Below are 25,463 nucleotides of genomic sequence, written 5' to 3'. Positions count from 1 at the left end.
CCGATGCTCATAGAGGTATAAAGCTTGTTACGTCACCACATAATATAAAGCCCGTACGGGTTTTGAATCTTCTCTCATATCATACGTAAATCATTTCCATAATCCCGAATGCATTATTCATTGTCTTGGGAAACCCACGGTATTCGATATCCGAGGATAGAAGAAATTCGGAAGGAACATATCGGGATATTATCGTCTAATATCAGAAGCAGACGTCCCCAAACGCCGGGCTCTATGCGGCTCCCTACAGCTAGCTAATATCTGTATACCATCCAAGTTTCCCAAGACCCGAGAGCCCACTTCTATTAATGAACTTCAACCCCCTACGTGCTATCTACTGTTTAGGAAGTGAATTGCTCTCGGACCACTCTTCATAATCCTTCTGAACCCCCTCCAGCGCGGTTTTCAAGGACTGCAGTTGCTTGTCAAACTTCTCCAATATCTAAGACGGCCAAATGTTAGCACTGCTCATGATCATAAAGACCGGGAAATAAACTTACCTCCTTGGCTTGGGCCTCAATTTCCTCCCCTATTCCCTCCTGAGCTTCTGTGCCGCGCTTGTTAATCTCGTTCTGTAGGCTATCCGCATATCCCCTCAGCATTATAAGACGGCTCCACAGTTCCTCTGTTCGCGCGCTTAGAGCTGGGTCTGTCACAGCTCGGTCGAGAGTTTCCAACTTCGTCTTCAATTCATCCTCTTCCTTATCGAGGGAGTATCCGCGGTTGCGCAAGACCTGTACCTTTGTTGCTAAGGCTAGGCATCTCCGTCGTAGCAGTGCGTGCTTTCGTCGGGCATTGGCTGTCCGCACGCTGGTCTGTAAGTCGTGTTGTGAGAGAATTGCGTCCAAGCTAGAGTTAATAGCATGTAACGCCTGTCTGAAATGCCCTAGAACCTGTCTCTGCATCTTAAGACGCTCGCTAACAGCTTGAAACCCGGTAGCAAGGGCCGGCATGTATCCGGGGCCGGGTTTATCGTGAACAGCTTGCTCCCATTCTCGGGGATCTTCTAAGGGAGAGGGTTGATAGAGAGGGATGCGCGTCTGGTCGACCTTATTGTAGAAGTAGTACTTGAATACTGTATTTGGACTTTCGGGAAGCCACTTCTCGAGCATTCCTTCGATTTGCTCCGTAACAGGCTTGTGGACTAGGATCGAAATTGTCAGCCCAATGTTAAATATGCGCGCTTAAGCGATAGTAGACTTACTCAGTGATTCTCGGCCTGGCTCCCAAATTAGGCTGGAGCGTTGCACCGGTGCCTGGCTTGCGTTCATGAAGCCAGAAGCTCCAAGCTGCTGTTGAGGCTGTTGCTGTTGCTGCGCCTGGGGCTGACCAAGAATGCTCCCACCAAACGCATTGGTCGATGGTTGGCCGAGCGTACTCCCACCGAGTAGACCTCCACCAAGCGTATTGGACTGCGGCTGGTTCTGAGTCTGCGACTGGTTTGCGGTCTGACCAAACCCAGTAGTGGTTGTGGATTGTCCGAAGGGAGCTGTGGACGCCCCAAATCCTGAAGGCTTGCTGCCAAAGAGAGACATGGCTAGAGCTGGGGAACCTGTAGACTAAAGTAACCGGCGGCGTTGCTTAGGGAAGGAGAGCTCGAAGCCGTATTCTTGCGACAGAAGGTTTCGCGAATATAAGAGTCGCGTTTAAAGTGGGTGGAATAAAAGAATGATTTAGGCTTCAACTCATGGCGGTACTTTAGATAAAAAATATCCTTTTTTCACACGAGACGGAGGTCGATATCTTGACGTGAATTGAAAGAGAGAAAAAAGAAACACTACCTAGATGTTGCTGTTGGGTGTCCTGGTCCTGGTGTTTACCGGTCTTGTTCAAATGCATACACCAGAAATTCCACAAATAAATCCTAGCTTCAGATACATTAGCTTCAACCTTAGGTGATTGTGGCTGGGAGCTGGAATGAGGTAGGTACATGTAGCTACCCGAATTATTCACAAAGCTAATTGGTTGTGATAAATTCTAGGTTAGGTTAGCAGTTGCACATTGACCCACCAACCTGATCTATCCTAGCCCAATGTGGCTGGAACCAATCAGCATTTCCAATTTGCTAACCACCGGATTCCGTCACTTGGCCTGTCGCCTGTCGTCAAACTGCTCCATTTCCGAAAGCTCACTTCAAACCACGACATCCCGCCGAGAACCCCGTCCGTATCGCAGCCATGTCGGCCCGGAAGCCAGTGTATGTCCTACAAACACTTTTGCTACTCAATAATAAAACATCAATTGGCATACATATTCATAGACCTTCTTTATGAGCCAATTACATTACATTTTTAGAGAGCGCCGTTCGCTAACTTAGGTACTCTTAGCTTCAACCAGCAGGTTCTCTACGATACCACTCCCCTCCCGGACTCCATCCCCTCGGTCAAGGAGGTTGGAGCTACTTCTGCGCCTCTGCTTTCGGCTTCGTACTTCATCGGCGCCCGGTGCCGCCCTTACAACGATGACTTCATGCAATGCAAGAACGAGAACCATGGCAAGGGCGAGTTTGAGTGTTTAAAGGAGGGCCGACGAGTAACCAGATGCGCCGCCAGTGTGATCGATGACATCAACACGCACTGTCTGGACGAGTTCCGCAAGCACTGGCAGTGCCTCGACAATAACAACCACCAGCTGTGGCAATGCCGGAAGGACGAATGGAAGCTTAGCAAATGTGTATTTGATAACCTGGTATGTCACTTACCTCTTGTAGCTTCTTGAAGAGCCATTTTGCTGAAACATACAATAGAAACTCGAGAAGACTATCCCCGATTCTCCCAAGGACAAGCCCCCGGTCCACCTCCGGACAAAGCAGATCTACGCCCACTACCCTATCTTAAGAGATCGCGGCCAACCGCCGTTCGGCAAAGCTATTGACCCACCTTCAGCACAAGCCCAGGCCGACGCGCCGACATCATGAAGTGCCCTAGTTTAAGCAGGGGTTCAAAATGACAAGAGAGCCGTGTAAATAAACAAGAATTACAATCAGGTTAAGGTTTTACCTTGTCCGAGGTCTCCTCTTGCGAGTAGCCTATTTTGCCAGCTTGCTTGCTATAAAATACAAATATCATACCCTATAAAGATTAAGGGATGTCTGTTCAATAGCTGACAGGATACTCACGCCTAGACGCTTTACACTAGACAAGGCATCCATACCGTTAATAGATACTCCCTGTGCCAGTCAACTCTCTCATCATAAATATCTATCTCTATCGTATAAACAGGTAATTAATTGTGGTGACAACTATATGTCGCCATGTTTCTTCTCGATATATTAGAAATCGCCGGAGACCAACTGGTATTGGTCATATAAACTAGGGAAGACGTGGGATCGTTGTAGTCCTAAATTCACTACGTTCCAATTAAATACATATATACTAGTCAAATGATAGGCAATGCTCGCGAATCTATCTTGTTCCATGCTAATAATGACTGTGATTAAATCAGCATGGCTAGACAATTAGACTGGCTCAGAACGGTCTGCAGCTCAGCTTGGGTTAGGTAGTTATATTCAAACTATATGAGAGCTCACAGCTCTAAGGCACTTTCTAAAGGGAGGATATTCCTAGAGTTCCAACTTATAACACGCCCTATCGAATATATTACCTTGCAATAGCAACGGTGGCGTACAGGAGGTTACAGCAAGCTCAAGGCCCTCTACCTTCATCATCCCTTAGCTACACCACTTACTTCTGGTTGGCACGGGGTGTGATCGTAGGCAAAAGCCCCGAATATCCCCTCATATTGCCTCCAGCGCCCACGCACGGCAGTTACGTAGCCGTTCGCTTGGCTACCGAGGGAGCCAGCAGCCAGCCGACGCAGGAGCTCTTCGTCTGCCCTAAATCGATGACACATACACAAAGGCGGGGGAACACCAGTCTAGGTACATATGCAAGCCGGCTTGCAGATTCGTGAACATAGCTCTATGGGTTATCAAACGCCTACGGCAATAAAGAAAACATGGTCCGTTGCCGTGCTCTGCGTCGGCTGGCTCAACATACCTACAGGAACATATCGTGATAGGGTTGCAGGTGATGTGACCTGTTACTATATATGTGCGTCTATGTGCGTCTGTCCAAGAAAGGCATGCCGGATACCAACATATTCGGAGTATATGATCCCACTTGACAGCCTTGACAACCTTGACTAATAACCACCCGGCTTCATTCAGAGAGGATGTGCGCCTCATAGGTTCTACGACACCCATCTCCTGCACTTTCTACCCGTGGGGAAAGTCTTCCCGTCTTTTCGCCTGCATCGGACGTATGCCGACTGGCTGCTAGCGTTGCCTAGCATACCCGTCTTCGCACGAGTTAATCTGAAGTGCCACTCAGATCTCCCACGACGCTGAGATAGGCTGGGCGCGGCGCGGCGCAACCCCGGACATATGTAGCCATCCAACAATCAAGGACTCAGGACGCCTCTTCATCAAGGACCGGCTACTTACACAGGTAGCCTACATCTGCGCGGGGTAAGCAACACACGGATATCAGTCGAGTTGGGCAACGCGACGTTGGATAGGAAGTCTATCAGAAGCCATAGGCTTAGTATATGACTATGATAGGTTATACAGCGAGGAAACCCTACGTCATAGCAGGGGATATCGCATTACCGCAGGACGTGGGAGTATGTCGCAGTGCTATAACAGAGACCTCTACTGACAGAGACCTCTACTGACAGAGACCTCTACTGACAGAGACCTCTACTGGAAGGATACGCGGAAACTGTTTGCCACGGAGGATGAGGGCTTCTAGAAGTGGCTAAGGTGGCGTATGATGCTTAATCGAGAAGCCCGATTGCTATAAGTAGCCTATGCTATGTTTCGTTTCACCCCTCTAAGGCTACGGATTTTTTTTTTCTCTCGATCCTGTATAACCCGCTAGGGCTAATGGGCTCTTCTTGATCCATCTGTTGTTCTTGAGCTAGTTGGAAATAGTTGACCGTAACCACGATCCACCAAGGGCACACACACATGTCGAAGGATTCGTCCCGCAACCCCGCAAACAACTTGGGTAGAAATGTGACATGACTCCCACACCGGTAACTACAATTTATTCGCAACGGAACAGTGCTATATTCGGTGTTTCCTATTTGTGGCAACTGGGGAAAAACTAAGACACGGAGCCTGACGGCTGTGTGGAAAATGTGCCTGGCCGGCGGTTGGTAGCGTGAAGAGAGGCGGGAAGCAAGGTTGTACTATATCAAGACAAATCTAGGATCCCCGCGTTTGCCCTGTAAGAATTGAGTCGTGGGATGTATCAACGTTCGCACTTTAGTTGTCTTGTCTCGGTCCGGGCCTAAAAAGGACGGAAAGACATTGTATGAAAACAGGGGTGTTGGGGAGGACAGCCACTTACGCGTTTAGACATATACGTCCTTCTCAGGATTACCTAAGATCCACGCGACGATAGTGTCTAAGGATGCGTTGATTCTATTGAACGATCAACTCAGATATCTGTTATTTGGACCTTGATCACTAGATCTAGGCAAGCCCCCGATAAAGCAACCATAACTCTTGACGGTTGTTAACTATGCTAAGCATATGCTAGAAAACCGCTTACGAACACACTAGTAGTAGCGTATGTGCTCACCGAGACAGTGCCACGTTGAAACTTGGTGTCTCTCCGTCTTAGAATCGGGATTTAGGGGTGGCAGCCGCTGTGGCATTGGCGTACTGCCTGTGTAAGACACATGAGACTTCATGCTAGCTGCAGAAGGCTGGCTTATCGCCAGTCACCTCTTCCACTTAGAAAGAAACGTCTTCTCGAACTCTCGACGAACGGGAAGTGGACACGTGATTGCTATAGATGAAGAGGCCTCGGTGTCCCTTTTCTCTCCCTTACAGTCGATAACTTATATGAAAGACCGAGGCAGTTACTGGAACTTCAGTAATATATGTGTAAACCTCTGATGCGGATAGGTACATATCCGATGACAGTTTACAATCTCGTAACACAATGATAGTTGACGCTTTACTCGCGTTAACCATTCAAGTTGAAAGTAATTTGCTGATGTGACAGTGATCTCCTCCTCTGTTGAACTCCAATGTGTAATTTGCTCCTTGAAGCAAGCAACTAGAGAATGCAGGAGAGCAAACCACGATTTGGCGTGCCTCGAATAGACGTGGCTTGAAAGTGAATCATGAATTCCGAAGTGATGGGTAAGTTGTAATTTGGATTCATTTCGTAAGCAATTGTGATCCTAATCCTTACGGCATGTCTAGACTCTAGAGTGCTGTCTAGGGCAGTCTTAAGCTTGGACGTGCCTTGTGTTACGACAGTCTAACCACGATCATCGTGGAAGCATGAACTCTCGTTATGAATTGGTGACAGGAACTTTGACGTAATTTCCGCATGCCTTTCAACATCGTACGAGATATTGGCTGGCTTTTACTTAGGTATATTGGTCGATAGGTATATCCACAACAACGACGGTCTTGTCGGAATTTCAGTTAGCAACCGTATATTCCATACGAAACTTCGATATCATTTTTCACATTTTCTAAATATTAATGCCTCTTCGAATTGATGAATAAAAATGGGGCGCATATCGTTTGTCCCTCATAATAGGCTATGCGCAAGCCGGCTTGTCCTTGCGGCTGACGGAACAGCGGAGTCAGTACCCATTGATGGATATTGGTGTTGGGTGATTTTCCGGTCTTCCGCAGGACGGGACCCGTTGAAGATCGGGGGAGTTGACTAGTGTACGCTAGGGAGTTGTATAGGAATAAACTTGCTTTCTTTTTTAATCGGCGTGGCGGCGGCCCAAACGTTTCATCCTTACTTGGTCTTGGCCTGTAGTCGAAGCGTTCTAACAAGAGCTTCCTTGTATCCACTAATCAGCGGCGCGGCCCCCCTATGTGCGTCCACGCAATGATCTGACGATTCCTACTGAAGAAAAGAAAAAAAGTAAACCTGTGGACTGTATATGATCCAATAACATGACTCGGCATTTGCTAAGATGAATCAAACTAGAACGCCTCTATGTATGTGAGATGACTAGGAATTGCGGGACCCCGTTGTGGTGTCATGCGGTCGAGACTCGCAGATAGTTGAATTCAGAAGACAGCAAACATTTCGTATTCATGGTCTGCACAGACTTTCGAGTTCAAATTAGGTATCGAGCGCTTTTATCACGTGCATACCTTGTTTGCAGCTATATGTACAAGCTGAAGAGCTGAATAGGTAGAGTAGGGAAAACCGGGTAGACAAGGCGAGTTCGTCTGATGTTTCCATTCCCATAGGGACTCTATGATAAACAAAACAAGGACGGATATGCAAATGAGATCGGGCTGACCCCAGGATTCGTAGTTGGTTTAAGGAGGTATCAGGGGTGTAAGATCAGTTAGCCTAAAGACATTCGCAAATCCGTAGGGAAAACGGTTGTGGGCGAATCAATGGCTTTACCGATTACCGCTCTGGGGCATGCTTTACTAGCCCCGCGCTTGACTAGCCCCTCCTGCTTATGAAGGCGGGACTGGGTAAAAATCTGCAAGGTACCAGATTTCCTGCAGGGGTTGGAAACAGACTAAAAAGACTAGGGGCTTCGTCTGATTTTAGGTTGTACGAAAGAGCAGTCCAGATCATAATATCCCATGATATTAAATTAGCAAAGGGTAGACATAATGATTTCTAATGCCAACGGGCTTGACAGTTACGAATACCTAAACTCATTAGACGGAGATTTCGAAGGGGAAAAAGCAAATAACGATAGCTTCAAACACTTGGTAATTGTAAGGAAGGGTGATAAGTAATGTATATGACGTGTTGGTGAATTACCATAGCAGTTTAATACCTAACCCCACATTACCACAAAATGTGATGCACTGGTTAGCGTTTGTACATCACCCTCTCCCAAGATTCTGATAGGCTTTCATATTCAAACAAAGTAAAAAAATGGCTTCCACTGTACACTTGGTCAATCCGGTTTCCTAGCGACAATTCTAGACCACTTCGGCGTTTACACAACTACACAACGTCACTATGAAAACTGCCGCCCGGTAAACCTCAACTCGCGTTGTTTAGGGTTGCGCTTATGTACGTGTATAAGATGTACGTATCATAATACATACAGAAGATCTTCGGATTTTCAGGAACTTACCTAATAGGTATCAATTCGGTGTACGAATATAAGAGAAACTCGAAGAAAATGATTATACATAATACATATTAGAAAGCATCAGGTACAGGAGTATTGTATAACAGTAAATCTAACTAAACCCTAGTAAGGTAATAATTACCGCTGTTAGAGATTCGTATGCATTATGCTCGACCAAACAGAAACAATATATCTTTAACTTTACCATAAACATCAAAAATATTAAGGTAGAAGGGTCCAGGTTCTCGGTTTCGTACATGTCATTATTTTAATAAACTTTAATCTCAGATAAGATGCACTTTACTACAATCTAATCATGTTATTTGATAATCGCTGTAGACGCTTTCTGTGATGCTACGTGTAATAGCAATAGGACCCGGTAACAACATCGTGTAGCAGTGTTAATAGCAACACCCCCTTTTCGTAGCACGAGTCATTGCCTGTCGAAATGACGCTAGGATCGACAATTCGCATTCACCCTAGTCTTCACCCTAGTCTAGTGCGGCAGCCGCCTAGCCACTCAGCTTTTTAGTTTACCCTTGAATTAGGTACCTACATCTGTTTATTTCGGTACGTACCCTTCGTGATACCCTTGCAATCCAGGTACCTAGCAAACATCGGTCCCTTTCATTTTCCCTGCCATTTCTCTTCTTCGACAGGCTCAGGTCAAGTCTTGTCCGTTCCTTTGGCGCATACATCATTCCCCCTTTCCCGCACTCACTACCTTCTCCTTCCTTTTCTTTTCTACCACCACGGTGTTTGGCTTGATTCCGAGTTCGATACACATTCGTGAGACCTCAACTCCGACCAACTACTTCCACTCTTTCTTGTCCGCCTTGGCGCACTTTCATTCCTTAAAATACCACGAGTCTTCTCGCTCTCGTCTTGATCTGACAACCTGCCAACACGATCTGACAAGTTAACTGTTGTCTCAAAAGACCAGCCTATCGACTAGTCGACCCAATTCCATTCACTTCAGTCATTCTTTACTTGGACGCCAGCCGCCCCATCACCACCGTTGATCGATCCGCTCTCGGAAGCACTCACTAAAAGCTCACGTACTCGTCTAACATAAGAGCCGTCAGTCCAACAAGTTGTGTTCTTGTCTAACCCACCCGATTGATTGCAACTGGTCCGCCGTTGGTTTGGAAATACTTTCGCGATCTCTTCCAAGTACTATAAATTGTCCGATCTTCACTACCAGCTGGAACTGAAGCGTACATCCTTCATCCGCACCTACTATCTACCCAGCAAATTTTGAAAGGTACGTGGTCAAAAAGTTCATTGTCTCTCTACGCCCCCATATTCCCAACGTCAAGGATCTTCTATTTGTCGCGATTAGTTGTTCCTCTACTGGTGTGGTTGAGCTTTGTTCCTTCTTGAAGGCGAACACAGTTCCTCCCCCTTCTCCAATACAAAGCGTACCCTTTAAATAAAGGAAACTCTTCCAGATGAAGGACATCTAGACCACATCTTGGAGAATATGACAACAAACAAAATATGAGATCAAAACCACACCTACGTGGCTTATTGCGACTACTCGTCGCTTGAGTTTTTCCCCCTTCTGTTGTATAACATTCTATCATTCATTGAAACTACAGTAGATCGAGCCATCAGACTTTGATCATAACCCACACTCATTTTACCTTTATATTAATATCTACGTATTTTTGACGTTGTACAGTGCTCACCTCTTATAGATATTCGTCTTTTACCTGACTTTACATCGAGCAAAATGAGGTCCTCGATTTTGGTCGCCGCTGGCGCAGCAACTCTGGCTATGAGCAGCCCTGTAGAGAAGGAGAAGCGAGCGATGGAAACCGAATGGGTTGTGGACTACTTGACAGTCACCGTTACCGGTACTGAGACAGCTAAGCCAACCTTCTTCTGGGGCGGCCCGAAGCAACGTCCCGCAGAGACAAACTCTCCCGCCAGCTCTTCTACCCCCGTTGTAACCGAGACTCCCGAGGCACCAGCGTCTACCTCAGAGACACCCGCGCCGTCCGTTGTGGTTGTTACCGAAACCCAGGCCTATCCCACGTCGGAATCTACTCCGTCACCGGTTGTACAGGATCCTGCGCCGGCTTCTGAAACATCTTCTGCAGCTTCTCAACCGTCTTCTGCTGCTCCTGCATCGTCTTCTGCTGCTGCCCAGTCATCCGCCACGCCTGCCGCTACCGATTTCGCTGGTGCGGCCGTTCAGCACCACAACTTCCACCGCTCAAACCACTCTTCCCCGGAACTTACGTGGAGCGACAAGCTTGCTGGTTACGCTTACCAGACCTCCCTTTCCTGCAAAATGGTGCACGATATGTATGTTTATCATTAATCTATATATTTTCGATGACTGACGTCCGTTTAGGGACCAAGGTGACAAGGGCTACGGTCAGAACTTGGCCAACTGGGCACAGAGCGTGGATGCTTACAAGCTAGGTGACACCGGCGCTGTCAAGATGGCTATCAGCGATATGTGGTACAATGGAGAGTTCAACAGCTTCCTTCCCTCGTACTACGGCGAGGATTCCCCCGACATGACCTTCTTCGAGAGCTGGGGTCATATGTCCCAGCTTGTCTGGAAAGATTCGACTGAGGTTGGCTGCTCTTCTCACTACTGCGAGAAGGGAACCATGTACGACGACTTCGATGCCTGGTTCACCGTGTGCAACTACAGCCCTCCTGGTATGGGTACCCCTATTGCCTGAGTTATGACTTCATGCTAATATATGACATAGGTAACGTTGGTGGTGCTTACGGCAGCAACGTCCTTAAGCCTCTCGGCAAGGCTACTGTGACTGCGTAAGCTGATCCCAAGCTAGTCTTGCGCTTTAGGCAGTATCTTGCTGGCACAGGCAATACATATGCCACATAAGACCCCCTTCGATTCTTCAGTGTACAATTCAATACACAATTTTTACAAACCCAGCACTCGCAGTATGATTGTTGATGACATGGAAAAACGGCGTGAATGGGGCACCAGGGAAAGGATGGTCCTGGATTTTTTTTTAGCATTTCTTCGATTCGTTGTTGGGCCCTGAGCCATTACACTTTTATCCCTTTTTTTTTATCAGACTTGTCATTTCCCCAGAATATGACCTTGCATTGCCCCCGTGGAGTTGATGGGTTACCCCCACAGTGCATTCAATTAAGTCTGAACTATTTAACAACAAACTCGTCTTCACTTCTTGTACCTCACATTTCTTATATGATGTTTCACTTTTTCGCATCAAGTCAAGAGGGTGAAGCTCAAAACCGAGCGCCTTGCCCTAGGTTCTTAAGGTTGGGAACAGTTGCTTACAAACTCACATGTTGCAGCCGGACCGATCCGGTTATGGAATAAATCCAGACCGTATCTTCGTTGTATGTAGAACTCATTCAATGCTAACGACGACTTATGAACTGCTCACGGCATTTTCGTTCGATAATGGTGACATGATAGTTAATTCTATATGAACATTTTATAAACCAACGTTTTGCTGTCTGCTCAATTACTTAAGATCAGATCAGCCGGGATATATAGAGTTCAACGTAGGGTGGATACTTATACCAGCTCGAAATTATCGGAAGAAATAGTATCATTTTACCGCTGCCTCCAAAAAGAACTGGGGGATTTTGGACTTGGGGAGCAGAATGTCATTGCCAAGTTCATGTCACAATTTATAGGCAGGTAAATAACGCCCACACATGTACCTAACGTTATACCACAAAATGATCTACCGTGCATCTACTATCCTAGTATAAGCTCACGTAATCCTAGTTCCATGATCATATCCCGGGGGGCTAGCAGTACGGGTTTTCCCTTGGCATATTGATTGGCGATCCTATACGAGCGAAGTCGCGTTAAGCTTCTGCCTCGCCTTCGTATTTCGTCGCCAAGCGCCTAATAGCCGATTAAAAAAGCGATGCTAGCTGAGATATCCGAAATACGTAGTATATAGCACGGTAGTGGTAGATTAAGCTGTAGATCAGAATATGTAAGTATGGTTTGTGCGATTCGGGCTGGATGTTTTGACGTTGCAGAGATGGTCTTACCATAATTACCGCTTTTGACATTGTGCTCGGTGCCCAGCGGTTACGAGACGAGAACGCTATAAATTCGCTAAGTTATTTACATTAAGGTGAATGATTCTAACATGCAACCTCACTCGTCCGCATCCCTATGACTACCTACTCTTTCCCATGGACTTTTCATCGACAGGGAGTTGATTGTAAGGGTCACGGGATCCTATAGAATTATTTGACAGGAGATGCGAGACCCTTATGACCTTTCGAGGATCCTTCTTACCAGTGGTATATACACGGTTGTTAGAGGTTATCGCTATAAACATGCTCGTCGCATACATGGTTAAGATACGGCAACTATGTGTTTGGCTTTTCAGTTAACTCGAGCATGCCCAGAAACCTCGCCCAAGCCGCCCTTGCACGAGAGGCATAATAATTTGGTACGTCTAGTCCCTTCTCGTAAGCCGGGATGGATGCTTCCATCGAAATATAACCTTTGTACCTCGAGCCAAGAACGATATATTTTGCCAAGTCCTCCATCGAATAATCACCGCCTAAGGGATTCTCGAACAGGAAACCTTTGCCGTGTCGTGACCAGCTCATGAGGGGAGTCTCACGAGGCGTGTACCTTTAGGATATGGGTAGTTAGCAATTTATTCCATGAAAAATAGTAGTGAGGGGGCTTAGAGCAGGGTTCTGGTGGTAGGTAATACCCCTTGGTTCGGCTTGGGGGCGTTAATTTAGCGATATAGGTCAAGAAAGAAGTGTGGGAAACTCGCTAATAACACATACCAAGGATGACTCGGGCTTGACGCATCGACGAAGGGGACGGCACTGGAAACTTGGAGATGGAATATCCTGTTTGGCGGTACTACTTCAATCATACGATTGAGGCTATTCGTGCGCCTAATGCTCTCTTCCGTTCCGTTGTAAGACAAGGCTGACGTATCGTCACCTAAACCACCAGCTATTTGGAAGGTATCCAGACAAAGACCGAAGTTGGGGCTGTCGATCAACTTGACAACTTCCCACGCTTTCCACCATCTGTTGATAATGGTACTGTAGCACGTAAAAGAGTACGCAATGCTGATACCCATATCCACTCCCCATTGTGAAATCAGTTTGAGGTCTTCGAGAATAAATTCTTCCGACAGCTCGTGTTGTGGGAGATGGTTAGCTGTGATTATAATCATGCGGGCGCCAAGCGCCATCGCAATCGAAAACTGGGTTTGGAGTATATCTATCATGGCATTGTGCCGCACTCGATCCCGTAATCCTTCGTAGCGTTGAAACGGCCCAAAGGCTACGATTTCAAGGCCAAGGGATCGGCATAGGCTCGCAATGCGCTCTGCCGCAGCGAATAAATCTTTTTCGGAGGGGTAATCAACCTATGAATCCATCTTTGCTTCAACTATCACCTCATCGAAGGATATTTCGACGCCCGCGAAATAGTTTTCGGCAGCCTGTTCGAGTTTTTCTCTTATGCTATACATATCGGGAGCTCCGAGAGAGGTAGATACGATTGCCGGGGAGAGATACTCTGCTGGAGAGGGATCCATTGCTGTAAATAAGCTAGCAGGTGAACTGTTGGGAGATACTTAATGGGAAGTGTTATGAATCGTATCTATAGCTGCTTTTATCAGGGGCTTCTCCTGGGATAGGTAGATTTAAGATAGTTACTGGGAATCTAACAAGTATCATCATTCGAAATATGTCTTGGCTAATGGAAGTGAAAACTTACGTGTCTATCCTGCCGTGACAACGAGCCGCCACCTTCTATCATTGTTAGAGATATGGACGAGGAAAGAATAATGTGTACTTTACCGCTCGCAGGGTAAGTAAAGTTAGTTTAAATATGTACCTACGTAGATATTCTTTTGGAAACCTAACCTAGGATACCTACCTACCTAGGTAGGTAGACAGTCGAGAACTTAGAAAGGGGCCCAGTCCCGAGAATTCGTACCCAAAGAAACCCCGGAACCTAAATATAGATTTCCTTGGAAACGACCCTTTGTATCCTGATATACTCATGGATGAAAACCCGGGAGCCTCCCTACATGTACTTTATCAACAATTACCTTATATTGTATAGAAACAAGGTTCTTTGTGATCCAATTCGTGCAAGAGTCACTTACTTTGATGTTATTACCTAACAAAGCATGTTCGTACATTGTGCCTTGAAATATAAGTATACTAAAATATAACGAATTAACTACCTAGGTATCCATTTGATCAATATTCTTAATCGACTTATTTATCCATCCTCTTTTAGAAATGGACACCGTTATCGTTCATCCTACACGCAGTAGCGCCAATGCTAATGCCAACGCCGAAGGACAGATATTCTCGGCCAGAGTATACCGTATATTGACCCATATATGGAACCTGATTCAGACACTCTTCGTAGTGTGGTTCCTATGTGAGCAGGTTATTTATTTTTCCGATCCCCTTTTAAATTGGCTATGGCCCGTAATTGGATTTACAATCCAACTCGTCAGAGTACCCTGGGCACTCCTTGTGAATTGGCTATGGCCCGTAATTCGATTTACAACCAAACTCGCCAAATTGTCCTGGGTACTTATCGGTTACCTACCAAGATTTACAATCAAACTCATCATAATACCCTGGGCACTCCTTTTATATTGGCTATGGCCCATAATTCGATTTACAATCACACTCGTCAAAATGCCCTGGGTGCTTATTAGTTACCTCCCAAGATTTGCAGTCAAACTCGTCATAATACCCTTGGTACTTATTATCCTTTACCCCCCAATACCCTTCTTTGATCCGGCTATACATATGTCAACGAGCACAATGTTGGGCCTTTCTACTCTCATAGTAACCTTATCGACCCGCTATCGAATCCATCGATCACTCACAGACGCCTTCCGTTGTATGCAAGCAATGCTTTTCATGTATTTCACGTATTACTTGCTTCTAGGAGGTAGTCGCAGGACGGCACCGCGCGACTGGATAAGGCTAAATACATGGCGCCGTGTGCTCAGGTACCTCACTTGGTGCTGCCACTTCGGCTTTTTGGCTTGTATCTCCATTCTCTGTTGTATGATTATTGGCTTGCGTTTGGACTATTTCACAAGATGGTGTCTATATGCTCTCTTTGTTTCAGACGCCTACTATTGGAATATTTACTTAGTAATTGATATATTACCCGAGCAGGTATAAACTAGGTATTTAGAGATGAGAGCCCCAGCGCTTCTCGCAGCGCGACAGAACCACTGGAGTCTGGTATTAGCATATCCTAAAATATGTTATTTATTAAATAGATTCTAGATAATGAATGCCTCGGGCTTGATAGGCTAGATATCGGAAATTACCAGGTCTTGTAATAAATAAACTAAGTTTTTATATATAAATAATACCCCTCGTACGAGGAACATGTGCAGAGATAATAGAGAAACGACGTCGGTAAAGATATGAAAGTTTTTTATAAGGTACCTACCCTTTAACTGATCTTCCGTCAACTATACCATTGTTATTCGAAAGTAAGTACCTAAGCTTAGGTACATATTGTAAAAAAGAAGATGAACTAATAGAAAGATAACACCCCTTATTATTTCCATACTTCTTGAGCGATGTCCCGCACGAATTGCAACTTTTCCCACATTATTTCCATCGTCATACCCAAACCGCCAGCCAGGCTGCTACTACTGAACCCACACTGAGGACTAACGGCAAGGCATTCCATTGCCTCGTCTTTGCTTATCCCCTGCGCACCGGATATTATGGTGGCAGCGGCATAGATCTTCTCTTTAACAATGTTCGGATCCTCTAGCTCCGGTGTCTTCGTCGATATAAAGCCCAATACTACGTTCTTTCCTTTAGGTAGGAACCTCAAAGGCTCGAAGCCGCCCGCCCGCTCGACATCGTCAAACTCTAGGTAGTAGGTCTGGTAATCTGTTTCGTTGAAGAGCTTGTACGCGATCTTCTCGTACGAACCCGAGACCCAATGTGTAGACCCAGACATGTTGCCTCGACACAGATGCATCCCCGCGTGCAGATCTGCCGGCTTGTTCGCTAATATCCGGTTGTAAGTCCGAGTATATAAGTCAAGAAGCTCGTCTGGATCGGTGCCGTCTTTCTTGCACCCTTCGATAAACTGGGAGGAGCAGAAGTAGGTCAGGTGTGGGTCGTCCACCTGGATATTACGGAGACCTGCATCGTAGAGTGTGCGAAGCTCAGCGGAGTAACACTTGGCGAGGTCGTTAAAGTACTCTTGTTCGGAAGTGTACCCTGATTCTTGAGTCCATGCCGTGCCAGGCTTAAGCTGAATGTGCTGATAGTTCGGCGCTGGAATAGTGAACTTAGCCTCGTGCCATAGATGCTCAGGTAGATTGTCTCGAAGCATAAGCCATTCTGAAAGGTAGGGTGAATCTTTATATCCGATTTTACTTGTGCAAATAACTGCGGCCCGGGTCTTCGCTCCCATCTTTGCAAGACCGGCAGTTGTTGGAAAGTCAGTTCTGAACGCATCTGGGATGGGAAGATCTGGCTTGGCTTCAAAGCCAAAGAGCTTTTCGAAAAAGCCGCCATAATATATGTGGCGAGCGTATTCCCCGTCTGTAATGGGTCGGACCCCCTTCTGCAACTGTAGTTGAACTACCTCACGAATTGCTTGCGCCTCCGCATCTCTGACCGATTGTGGGATGTCAAGCGAATACATTTGGGAGGGGGATGAGAGTCCCGAGCGAGCTTCTAGAAGTGATTTGGGTCTTAGCAATGACCCTATATGATCAGCTCTAAAAGGAGGCGCCATTTTATGTTATTTTATTAAGCTACCTGTTCTTCCACTTTTTGCCTTTGAAGTTAATACTGATCTTTGAATAGGTAGCATGAAGTATTACGCGAGGGAACATTGTTTTTCTTCCAGTGATACTTGAAGAAGTCACAAACCGAAAACGATAGCCAATAGCAAATGATATATAATAGGCACTCCGCATTATTCTATTGATCTACCCTGATGCTATAGAACCATTTCTCCTCACTTCAGTATTAAATACCTGATAGGTTCAGCAAGGGTTTGATTCAAAGGAATCTGCGGAATCCACAAAATGCAATAGCTCAAGCGGGGTTTAGACGAGCCATGTCACATTATGCCTACGATTTATGGCATTGCCTATGGTTAGCGGCAGTGATGAAATGCTACACGACCAAAAAAATGTGCCTTGGCAGGTTTATCATTGGATTAATTACTTAAAGAGTCTGTTATATCAAGGGCTTTTTCTTATAATTGCTCCTTTATAGTCTCATTATTCATTCTTATTAACAAAGGCTACAAAAGTCTACTTAGGTTAAGGATAGGAGGTAGTTATCAGGTCTATAAACTTCGGACATACCATACGTTGTCGTAACATGGTTCCTCCATCCACTCTATCTGAAAGTCGTCATGGTTGGGGATAGGAATCTTAGAACGAAAGCCGGGAATAGGAATCACTTTGTACTCTTGTAACATCTTGCTAATACGGACAGAATCAACGTCCGTGGCATATACTTTGCGGCGTGGGGGTGCGTTCTCGAATCGCGGCTCAGTTGGAGGTGACCAACACATAGCGGCAGGCCGGGCAAGATCTGCGATAATCTCTCGGAGAGGATAGTTGGGATGGTGGCCGACGACGAGAGTATTTTCATCGACCATTGTGAAGCCACGGGCACCAAACCCGTCGACAATCTGGAATCCGTATGTCTTAAGGGCGCTTTTGCATACACTTGTGTAACTAGGATCCTGAAGATAGATGGCTACACCATCCTTTTGGTTCGTAATACCATTCCTTTCATTCAAAGCCCTGGCTACAGTCAACAGTAATGCGTGCTCCCTACAACTTTGAACATCAGCTATTCTGTGTGGGCTTATCAAATCTAGATTCCCAATTGATCCCGAGCCAAATGCAATGATCTTATCGATATTGTCAGGCAATGTCTTCTGTAATGTTTCGAAAAGGGTTTTACACATTGGATTGGACTCCCAACTCTCTATTTCCCTCGTCATGTGCGTTATCACTTCATCCGAGGACAGGGTTGGCCCACGAAACGGCCTTGTCGAAACTAGCAAAGGCGTAAACCATTGTTCCTTTCCTTGTTTGATGGCGAAATCAAGAGCTCTTTCACCTTCGAATTCTATAAAATTCCGGGTTACCTGATAGTTGGGTGGTGCTTCAACCAAACCTTGACGGGGCAAGGGGTTCAGCTTTTTAAAAAGCGAACCACCGCGGCCTCTGTATTCAATAAACAGATCATCTTTTTTTAGTTCTTCCTCTATTTTGATCAAGTCCTCTTTTCTGTATATAGGTTCAAGGATTTGCTCGGGAGTTTTGTGTGTTGTCATTGTGAGTGATTGATATTTCTAAAATAGGCAATGATAGATAATGATACTCTTTTCTTACTGTTTGATCGTCGTCTTAAACTTACTAGATTGAAAATCTTAAGGTGCAAGCTATGGAAGGGTACGGAGGCGAGGGCAAGAAACTTGTTATATCACTTTACGAATAAGTTTTTGATTTTCATTGTAATGAAACTAAATTATTGAATTTTATAGTTGATAAACATGGGTAAGGTTGATGAACATTAGGGAGCCCTCCAACTTTTGCACAAAGCAACTGTGCAACGATATGATAACTATGAACCTAAACATAAGTATCTAATCTAGTCATTTGCTGCTATGAAAGGGGTATGAAGTATCGTCGTCTAGGCTGGTTTAATATATAATATCAACGTAGGAGGTGGTCATTTCAATATGCTGACTATGGCTGATGACTTGGCTTAGGCATTCACAAGGAAATGGATGGGATAGGCGGAAATAGTATATAGATGCGCCTTATTTAAAAGTATTATGGATTGTTCATCGAGAATTCTGATTGTCTTCCACTAGTACCAGTGTTTCGTTGCATATCATACCTTTTTCTGTCAGCCATGGCTACTTAATTATACATGGACACTCGCGAAGCGACTTTTTCACCCTTCCCCCAATAATCCCCTAAAGATTAGGTACCTAGTCTACTGCTAGGAATACCGCCAGTCTATTTGCTCGTCGCCGCCTTGGCCAAGTCGGCCAGGGCATCGCGACGTTTGAATTTAGCATCCTGAATAACACCTACCGCAAAATTGTCAGCTCATTCGCGGCACAAACTAGAGTGGAACTGTATAGATGAGTAGGAATGTGATACGCACCTGCATCAGCATCGCTGGAGAAGTTTCCAGTCCATTCTACAAAGGTGCTGCCCTCCAACTCGCCCGAAGTAACAGCGTAACAGCGAATGGTAGAAAGGACGGAAGAGTAGGTCAGCTCAGGTTTGGCGGTGATGACACTGTAAGTAATGTAGTGATTGATAGTCTTATAATATAGTTAGAAGCTGCCTGTCACGAGGTGGATGAAATCAACGTACGCTGTGCTCTTCTTGCTTCACTTCGAGCTCGGTGCCATCTTGGAATGTCCACTTCACAACATCCGTCTCATCGCTAGTACCCTTAACATACTGACTCGACTTGAGGGCGGACCAGAAGTTGCTGAAATCCTGGACTAAGGAGGAATTTCATTAGATACCTAATCATGACCAACCGAAGCCAAGGTACCCAGAGGTATTAGGTATTTAACTTACGCTTGATATGATGCCAGACGTGGCTGAGTGGCGCCTTGATGACGGCGGACTCGACAACAGACGTAGAGGTTGGGATCGACATGATAACTGTTAGACTTGCGACTTTGACTTATTGTTTTTAGTTGGAAGATGACGGATTATGATTGGGACAATTGGGACAATTGGGCGAAAGCAGTTAGAAGATGAAAATGTAAGATTGGAAATTGAAATTTGGGAAGCTATGATGTTTTAATTACATTGATAACTTTCCCCAGAAGCAGCGAAGCAGTGAAACTTCGACTTCGTTTGTACCTGCAGCAACAAACGGAGTCATAACGTCATTGGGTGAGGGGCACCTATAAGGATTTGGAGGGGCAGAGTCATAACACCCGTAGCTCTTGTAGGTAGCCGTAGTTGAGTGGGAAGGTGTCAGATTAGTCAGCACCACGTAATACCACGTGATCTGGGAATAGCCCCAACCACCAGTAATTTCTCGTATCTCCACTCACGTTGGATTTCACCTCAATACACACACGATTCAGACACTCGTTTCAGACCCTTTATTAGGTGTATTTCGTACCCATCTACTCTGTGACAACAACATACCTACCTAACATAACAACTTCAAGTAGTAATTATAAGCCCAAATGTCATCCAAAATATCATCCAAATTACATGAATTTGGTCGCATATTAAGCGGCAATCGCCTCAAACACCAACAGTTTACTCCTGAGGCCAGGGCTTTTATGGTCGGGGCTGTAACGGGGGGTGCAACTAGGACCGCTGTTGCCGAGGCGTTCAACTGCAAGCGCCAGATCGTTACAAAAATAATTGAAAACTTCGAATACAACCACACCTTCTGTTCTAAAAAGCGTCGAGCTAAGGACCCTATTATCAAGGGCCAGGACGCTTGAAGTCTTCTTTACACCAGTCGGCATACGTTTCCGCTAGCTCGGGGGAGTAGCATGTGCGCAGCCAGACAGGCGCATACCTCCCGAGATGGGTCCTCACAGACGACGTGTTAGCTGGGTTGAATGCTTATACAGACAAAAATATCGAACGGGAGCTTGCCATACTCGGCTTCCATACTCGGCTTCCTCCAACAACTTACCTGATTGCATCTTTAGGATTCCGCTCCGGGGAGTGGGGTTTAGGAGATTCGGTAAAACAGCGCTGTGGTTTTATGAGACATAAGTTTCCCCTTATAGCAACCATTTATTTCCTGATATACCTACGACAATGAAGCCGAATTTATTATCATTTATTTATTCCCACGCTCCGGAATATGTTGACTACCTCTCATTAGTATATATGCATATAACGTGGATTAAAACACCCTTTTATCCATTATAGCTCTATACCAGGGTTATAATAATATTGCCTAGCCCGATGTTTCGGGCCCCGCCGTCCCCCCTGAGATATCCTTCAGTCATAACTTCTCCCTATATCTCAGCGACAGGAATATGAACTTAGTTCTAGCTGAAAGCCAGAAGTGACCCCATCTTGATAAGTAAACCGGCTAACAGTCCCAGAGCAGCTTCGTTCTAGGCACTTTCCGGTTTAATCGAGAACGGGCACTGCACGAAGGCACTGACGAAAGGAATACCCGCTTGAACACATTGGTTTACCTCCGCCGAGTACGGTGTGCTATTGCATTCGGTATCCGTGTAAAGTGTAACTTATGTATTATCTTAGTGATAAAAGAGGTAGTAAACGGAAACTCATAACACACCAATGCAGTCAGGATAGATATCGGTAGGTTTGTAGCTGAGGATGTCAGGGGTATTCCCGTGTCTATCGAGAGGTTGACAACTCCCGCCGCTCCCGAATATGGGATCCGCCCAAACAAAGCTTTCTTCGCTACAGTCGGGCCCCGAGAATATCTCAGCAACAGTGTTGTAAAAATCAGGATCACCGGGTGAGCTCTCTGTAGCAGCGGCCACGCACATGGCGAAAGCCAGTCCTTGGATGATCTTGAGGCTCATACTCGCAATAGTATGTAGATTATTTCAGAGGGTTACGGATGGACAGCATTGGCATATGAGAATACCGTCCGCTCTCCTCTTTATAGCGCACAACGAATCCTATATACTACCTAACAATCTGATATAAACTAGATGCATGTGCTATCCCTTTCGGTCCTTTGCTTTAAGATATGCTTTCACTACTCGGCACACGGCAAGATAAGCTTATTGCACCACCACGGAAGCGACAGGGATATATATTGATGGCTCAACGTAACGAATCCCCACAGGACTTGAGAAAAGGCTCACGAGAACGCCTCAGATAGGCAGGTTAGACAGATAAATTTATTGGCCAAGGTGACTACCCTTTATCTACAGTGCGGCTCTATAAGCAGTATATAGAAACCTTACCCCATGACGACGGCCAGCTATCTAATCCATCAGTGGGAATTAGCCGGCATGATTAACCGCCATGAGTATCCAATGCGAAGCAAGCAGACCAGGGGCGGTATTAAGGGGCTATTTACACGCAACAATATCGGAGCTAGCTTGTAATTGTTCTTGATTGGTAAAAACAGGTAAGAAGGCATGTAGGTATATACAAATCCTCCGCAAGTATATACAAGAAGCGAATGTATATGCATATGCAAAAAAGTTCAAATATGTTCAGGAGCGAAGGACGAAGAATGCAAGAATATTCCCACCTGACCCAAGTTATCAACCCAAACTCCTTCGGCCCCAGCCCCAGCCCCGTCACCTGTCACCCTTCCGTTTCGATGATAGTACTGATTTATAATTCATTAGGCGGCGAGGTATTGCGCGACGTACGCAACCTCCATCATGCTGCCGTACCCGTCCAGAGTGGCATCGTTGGGCGCGCCGGGCTGTAGGTAGGACATACCTTCGTTAGCAAACTGGTAGGTAACCTAGGTCTCGACATTTCTAGGAGGTAGGTAGGAACAAGAAGAAAAAGAAAAATAAGAGAGGATAAACTCACCCAGTCACCGCCGACAGCGACGTTGAGAATAAAGTACACGGCCGAGTTGGCAAGCGAGTTCCAGACGCCCTGGTTGTTGATGCTAGAGCCCGAGATCTGCTGGAACTGCTGGCCGTCCATGTACCACGTGATTGTCTCGCCGGTCCAGGTGTTGGCGCGACGGTCCCAGACGATACGCCAGTTGTGCCAGCTCTGGTCGGGGATGGCGATAGAAGCGCCGAGGCCGCTGGGCTCGTTGCACACGCCGCCGGGGTACACGTCGCAGTGGACCGTGCCGTAGCCCGTCAGCTGTCCGTTGACCGTCTCCATGACGTCCAGCTCGCCGCACGTCGGCCATGCTACACCATTGTGGATCGAGTCGCCCAGGAGCCAGAATGCCGGCCAGAGGCCCTGCTTGTTCGCGATGGCGTTGTCGCCGAATCGAAGTTTCGCCTCGGCCATCGTCTGCGTGCCCGCTGGCGGCGTGAATGTATATTTGGACTCGATACGTGCCGAAGTCCACGCACCACTGCTGTCCTTGCGCGGCACGATCTGCACGGTGGCACCGCCGCTAAGTTGGAGGTTCTGGTTGGACGTCGTGTAAGTCTGCCATTCATTGTTGACGTTGAGACCCGTGATGATGTTCCAGTTGTTGCTGTTGACCGTAGATCCGGCCGCGCCGTCGAAGGTATCTGCCCAGACCAGGTTGAAGCCTGAGTAACCAGGTGCGCTCTCGGCCGATACGGTTGATGCCGCTAGGGCTAGTACGGTAGTAAGTACTTTCACGAACATGTTGTTTGTTATTGAGGTAAGGATCGGCTTATATATATATAAGTAGTAAAGTAGTCGCAATGACGTTGTAGGAATATGTACACTTGTAGTAGAATCGAAATTGGTAATAAGGAGTGTAAGTCATAGACCAGCTGTAGAGACTGCGGTGTACTTAGGGCGATGATCGTCCTACATCGCTAGATGAAGGTAGATCTCCTATTCTATATATACTAACTTAACATAAGGTATAGAATAGTTAATATGAGCGTGATCGGGGAGGGGTAAGGGCAGAAGCGAGTGGGAAGGGAACCGCACCGGCCGAGTCGAAGAATGAGAGGTCTAGCGCCAACCTGCGTGAAGAACTGAAGTTCTCGTGAGCTTGGAAAGGCTTGGAAAGGGAAGGTGACCAGGATCTCGAGCGCCCATGGTATCATCACCAGAGCACGGATAGGAGGTAGAGATCTATACACGCGTCTAGACCACAAGTATGGATCTGGAACGAGTAACGGCGATGTGGAAGTAAGATTGCACTGACGGGGCCGGGATAGTAGCACAGAATAGTCCGGCAGCGGTCGAGTTACACGCTCGGGTTGCATTCTCGGACCCCCTAGGCCTTACTATGCGATCTTAAAAAAAAAAGCAGCAGGAACAGTGGTCGGTAAGAGGTAGCGGGCTACAAGTACGCACGTAAGGTAGTAGGTAGGTAAGTTTAAAGTTGAGGCGCGTGGCTTATTGGTACGTCGACGTGACCCATGGGGTTTATGGGGGATGATTAAGGGGTATGAGGGTATAGGGGATATAGGATTGGATAGTATATTCGAACTTATAAACATGGGATTACACAAAAAAGCTGCCCGGTAACGCGGACGGAGGTGATTGGACGCCGGGATGTGTCAAATATACCATGGTAAACCACATTCCAATGAAGGATAAAAAGTCCGACATGATGGCGGCGCAAGGTCCCCAAATCGCAGATGGCGTTGCCAGATCGGTACTGGTTGTAGATCCTGATCCCCAGACGGATGCCCCGCATGCTTAAAGAGAAGTCTTAAAAGAGAAGTCAAACATTTGGAGGCGGGACATATTATTATATTTTCTATTACGTATAGGTATTAGTTATTCTCATCCCGGCTAAGACCAAGTCATTAAGTATCGGGTCAGCTTGGACGATATCATGAACATTAAAGATTAGGCCAAGGAGAATATAGGCAGATGATAGATGATATTGACTTAGTGTAGCCTGTAGGTATCCTTACCGGAGAATGAGGTCTTTGAATGAGGTCTTTGTGCTCCAAGCCCCCGTGGTTGAATGCACATGCGGTGCGATCTAGATTCCGTGTGGGCCGATTTTAACATTATTTACCATGTCTTTACCATGTCTTGGATCTCCAACCGAGCAGCTGATTGAATGACCTCATGCTTGAGGTTTGTACCTGCGCCGGACCGCGTGCTTAATTCAACAGGGATGGGATCCTTGACACTGACTTCCTTGAACCGACTTCAGATGAAATATTTTCCTATTATGTACGAATAAGGATGCGAAGGGATTGTGATTGGAGGAATACATACATATGCGCAAGCTCAAGCCTGTTTTTACCTTGAGTATATTTATTTTTATTTTTATCCGAAACGGGAAGCTCGTCGACGCCGAAGAAGCGCCGCCGGCCAGGGACTTGACTTGACTTGACTTGACTTGACTTGATAAAAAATGTTGTAAACCATCTCAAGGAATTTTGCGAGATTCTGGCGAAAGGCCAAAAATTGAAGCTCTTCGGAAAAGCTGCTGATTCGGGCCACGAAACTTGACTCCAATTCTCATCACCATATGCTGGCCATACATACAGCCTACAGGAAGGCCAATATGCGGGTGATAGCTGCATACCTACCTACCTACCTACCTCCTTACCTATGCTTGAACCAGGTAACTAAACCACGTAACGTAGTGTATCCAGGCTTATCAACCCTTCTCGGTATTCGAATCCATCGTCGCAGGGCTACGCGGTGAGTACTATGTAATCTCCGGTTCCGCGCGAAGCTTGCTTGTTCTTACGCGACGTCCACCCCTATATA

The 25,463-nt window shown here is 46.2% G+C and overlaps 9 protein-coding genes across 9 annotated transcripts; 2 read left to right on the top strand and 7 right to left on the bottom strand.

The window, feature by feature from the left end:
* Positions 1-103: 103 nt before the first annotated feature.
* Positions 104-1,884, bottom strand: F5Y00DRAFT_245407 (nucleoporin complex subunit 54-domain-containing protein). The gene is made up of 3 exons (XM_048008961.1): positions 1,205-1,884; positions 501-1,144; positions 104-442 (listed from the first exon to the last, which is right to left on the bottom strand). The coding sequence occupies exons 1-3, from the start codon at positions 1,533-1,535 to the stop codon at positions 335-337; spliced, it is 1,083 nt and encodes a 360-aa protein (XP_047861763.1). The 5' UTR covers positions 1,536-1,884; the 3' UTR covers positions 104-334.
* Positions 1,885-2,102: 218 nt separating this feature from the next.
* On the top strand, positions 2,103-3,182 carry F5Y00DRAFT_245406 (NADH dehydrogenase, alpha subcomplex, subunit 8). The gene is made up of 3 exons (XM_048008960.1): positions 2,103-2,197; positions 2,328-2,688; positions 2,747-3,182. Exons 1-3 carry the CDS (start codon positions 2,178-2,180, stop codon positions 2,915-2,917), a joined length of 552 nt encoding a protein of 183 aa, XP_047861762.1. The 5' UTR covers positions 2,103-2,177; the 3' UTR covers positions 2,918-3,182.
* Positions 3,183-9,658: 6,476 nt separating this feature from the next.
* F5Y00DRAFT_160944 (PR-1-like protein) lies at positions 9,659-10,977 on the top strand. Its single transcript, XM_048004700.1, has 3 exons — positions 9,659-10,407; positions 10,457-10,773; positions 10,827-10,977. The coding sequence occupies exons 1-3, from the start codon at positions 9,830-9,832 to the stop codon at positions 10,892-10,894; spliced, it is 963 nt and encodes a 320-aa protein (XP_047861761.1). The 5' UTR covers positions 9,659-9,829; the 3' UTR covers positions 10,895-10,977.
* A 1,414-nt stretch (positions 10,978-12,391) lies between these two features.
* Positions 12,392-13,652, bottom strand: F5Y00DRAFT_272632 (xylose isomerase-like protein; the record flags this gene model as incomplete). The annotated part of the gene is made up of 3 exons (XM_048013018.1): positions 12,392-12,721; positions 12,886-13,481; positions 13,512-13,652. 3 exons carry the CDS (start codon positions 13,650-13,652, stop codon positions 12,451-12,453), a joined length of 1,008 nt encoding a protein of 335 aa, XP_047861760.1. The 3' UTR covers positions 12,392-12,450.
* Positions 13,653-15,664: 2,012 nt separating this feature from the next.
* F5Y00DRAFT_255025 (UROD/MetE-like protein) lies at positions 15,665-16,867 on the bottom strand (the record flags this gene model as incomplete). Its single annotated transcript, XM_048010246.1, has 1 exon — positions 15,665-16,867. The coding sequence occupies one exon, from the start codon at positions 16,865-16,867 to the stop codon at positions 15,665-15,667; it is 1,203 nt and encodes a 400-aa protein (XP_047861759.1).
* Positions 16,868-17,428: 561 nt separating this feature from the next.
* Positions 17,429-18,433, bottom strand: F5Y00DRAFT_265163 (uncharacterized protein; the record flags this gene model as incomplete). The annotated part of the gene is made up of 1 exon (XM_048011763.1): positions 17,429-18,433. The coding sequence occupies one exon, from the start codon at positions 18,431-18,433 to the stop codon at positions 17,429-17,431; it is 1,005 nt and encodes a 334-aa protein (XP_047861758.1).
* A 423-nt stretch (positions 18,434-18,856) lies between these two features.
* On the bottom strand, positions 18,857-20,053 carry F5Y00DRAFT_160932 (uncharacterized protein). The gene is made up of 4 exons (XM_048004699.1): positions 19,704-20,053; positions 19,491-19,624; positions 19,276-19,438; positions 18,857-19,198 (listed from the first exon to the last, which is right to left on the bottom strand). The coding sequence occupies exons 1-4, from the start codon at positions 19,783-19,785 to the stop codon at positions 19,125-19,127; spliced, it is 453 nt and encodes a 150-aa protein (XP_047861757.1). The 5' UTR covers positions 19,786-20,053; the 3' UTR covers positions 18,857-19,124.
* Positions 20,054-21,226: 1,173 nt separating this feature from the next.
* On the bottom strand, positions 21,227-21,667 carry F5Y00DRAFT_265161 (uncharacterized protein; the record flags this gene model as incomplete). Its single annotated transcript, XM_048011762.1, has 2 exons — positions 21,227-21,360; positions 21,415-21,667. 2 exons carry the CDS (start codon positions 21,665-21,667, stop codon positions 21,227-21,229), a joined length of 387 nt encoding a protein of 128 aa, XP_047861756.1.
* A 305-nt stretch (positions 21,668-21,972) lies between these two features.
* Positions 21,973-23,573, bottom strand: F5Y00DRAFT_160928 (glycoside hydrolase family 16 protein). Its single transcript, XM_048004698.1, has 2 exons — positions 22,644-23,573; positions 21,973-22,530 (listed from the first exon to the last, which is right to left on the bottom strand). Exons 1-2 carry the CDS (start codon positions 23,412-23,414, stop codon positions 22,447-22,449), a joined length of 855 nt encoding a protein of 284 aa, XP_047861755.1. The 5' UTR covers positions 23,415-23,573; the 3' UTR covers positions 21,973-22,446.
* Positions 23,574-25,463: the final 1,890 nt, after the last annotated feature.

This window comes from Daldinia vernicosa (genome assembly GCF_022497035.1).
Source record: "Daldinia vernicosa strain CBS 139.73 unplaced genomic scaffold F5Y00scaffold_51, whole genome shotgun sequence".
Lineage (NCBI taxonomy): Eukaryota > Fungi > Ascomycota > Sordariomycetes > Xylariales > Hypoxylaceae > Daldinia > Daldinia vernicosa.
The sequence above is the reverse complement of the archived record's forward strand: the minus strand, read 5'-3'. Positions and strand labels throughout refer to the sequence as shown.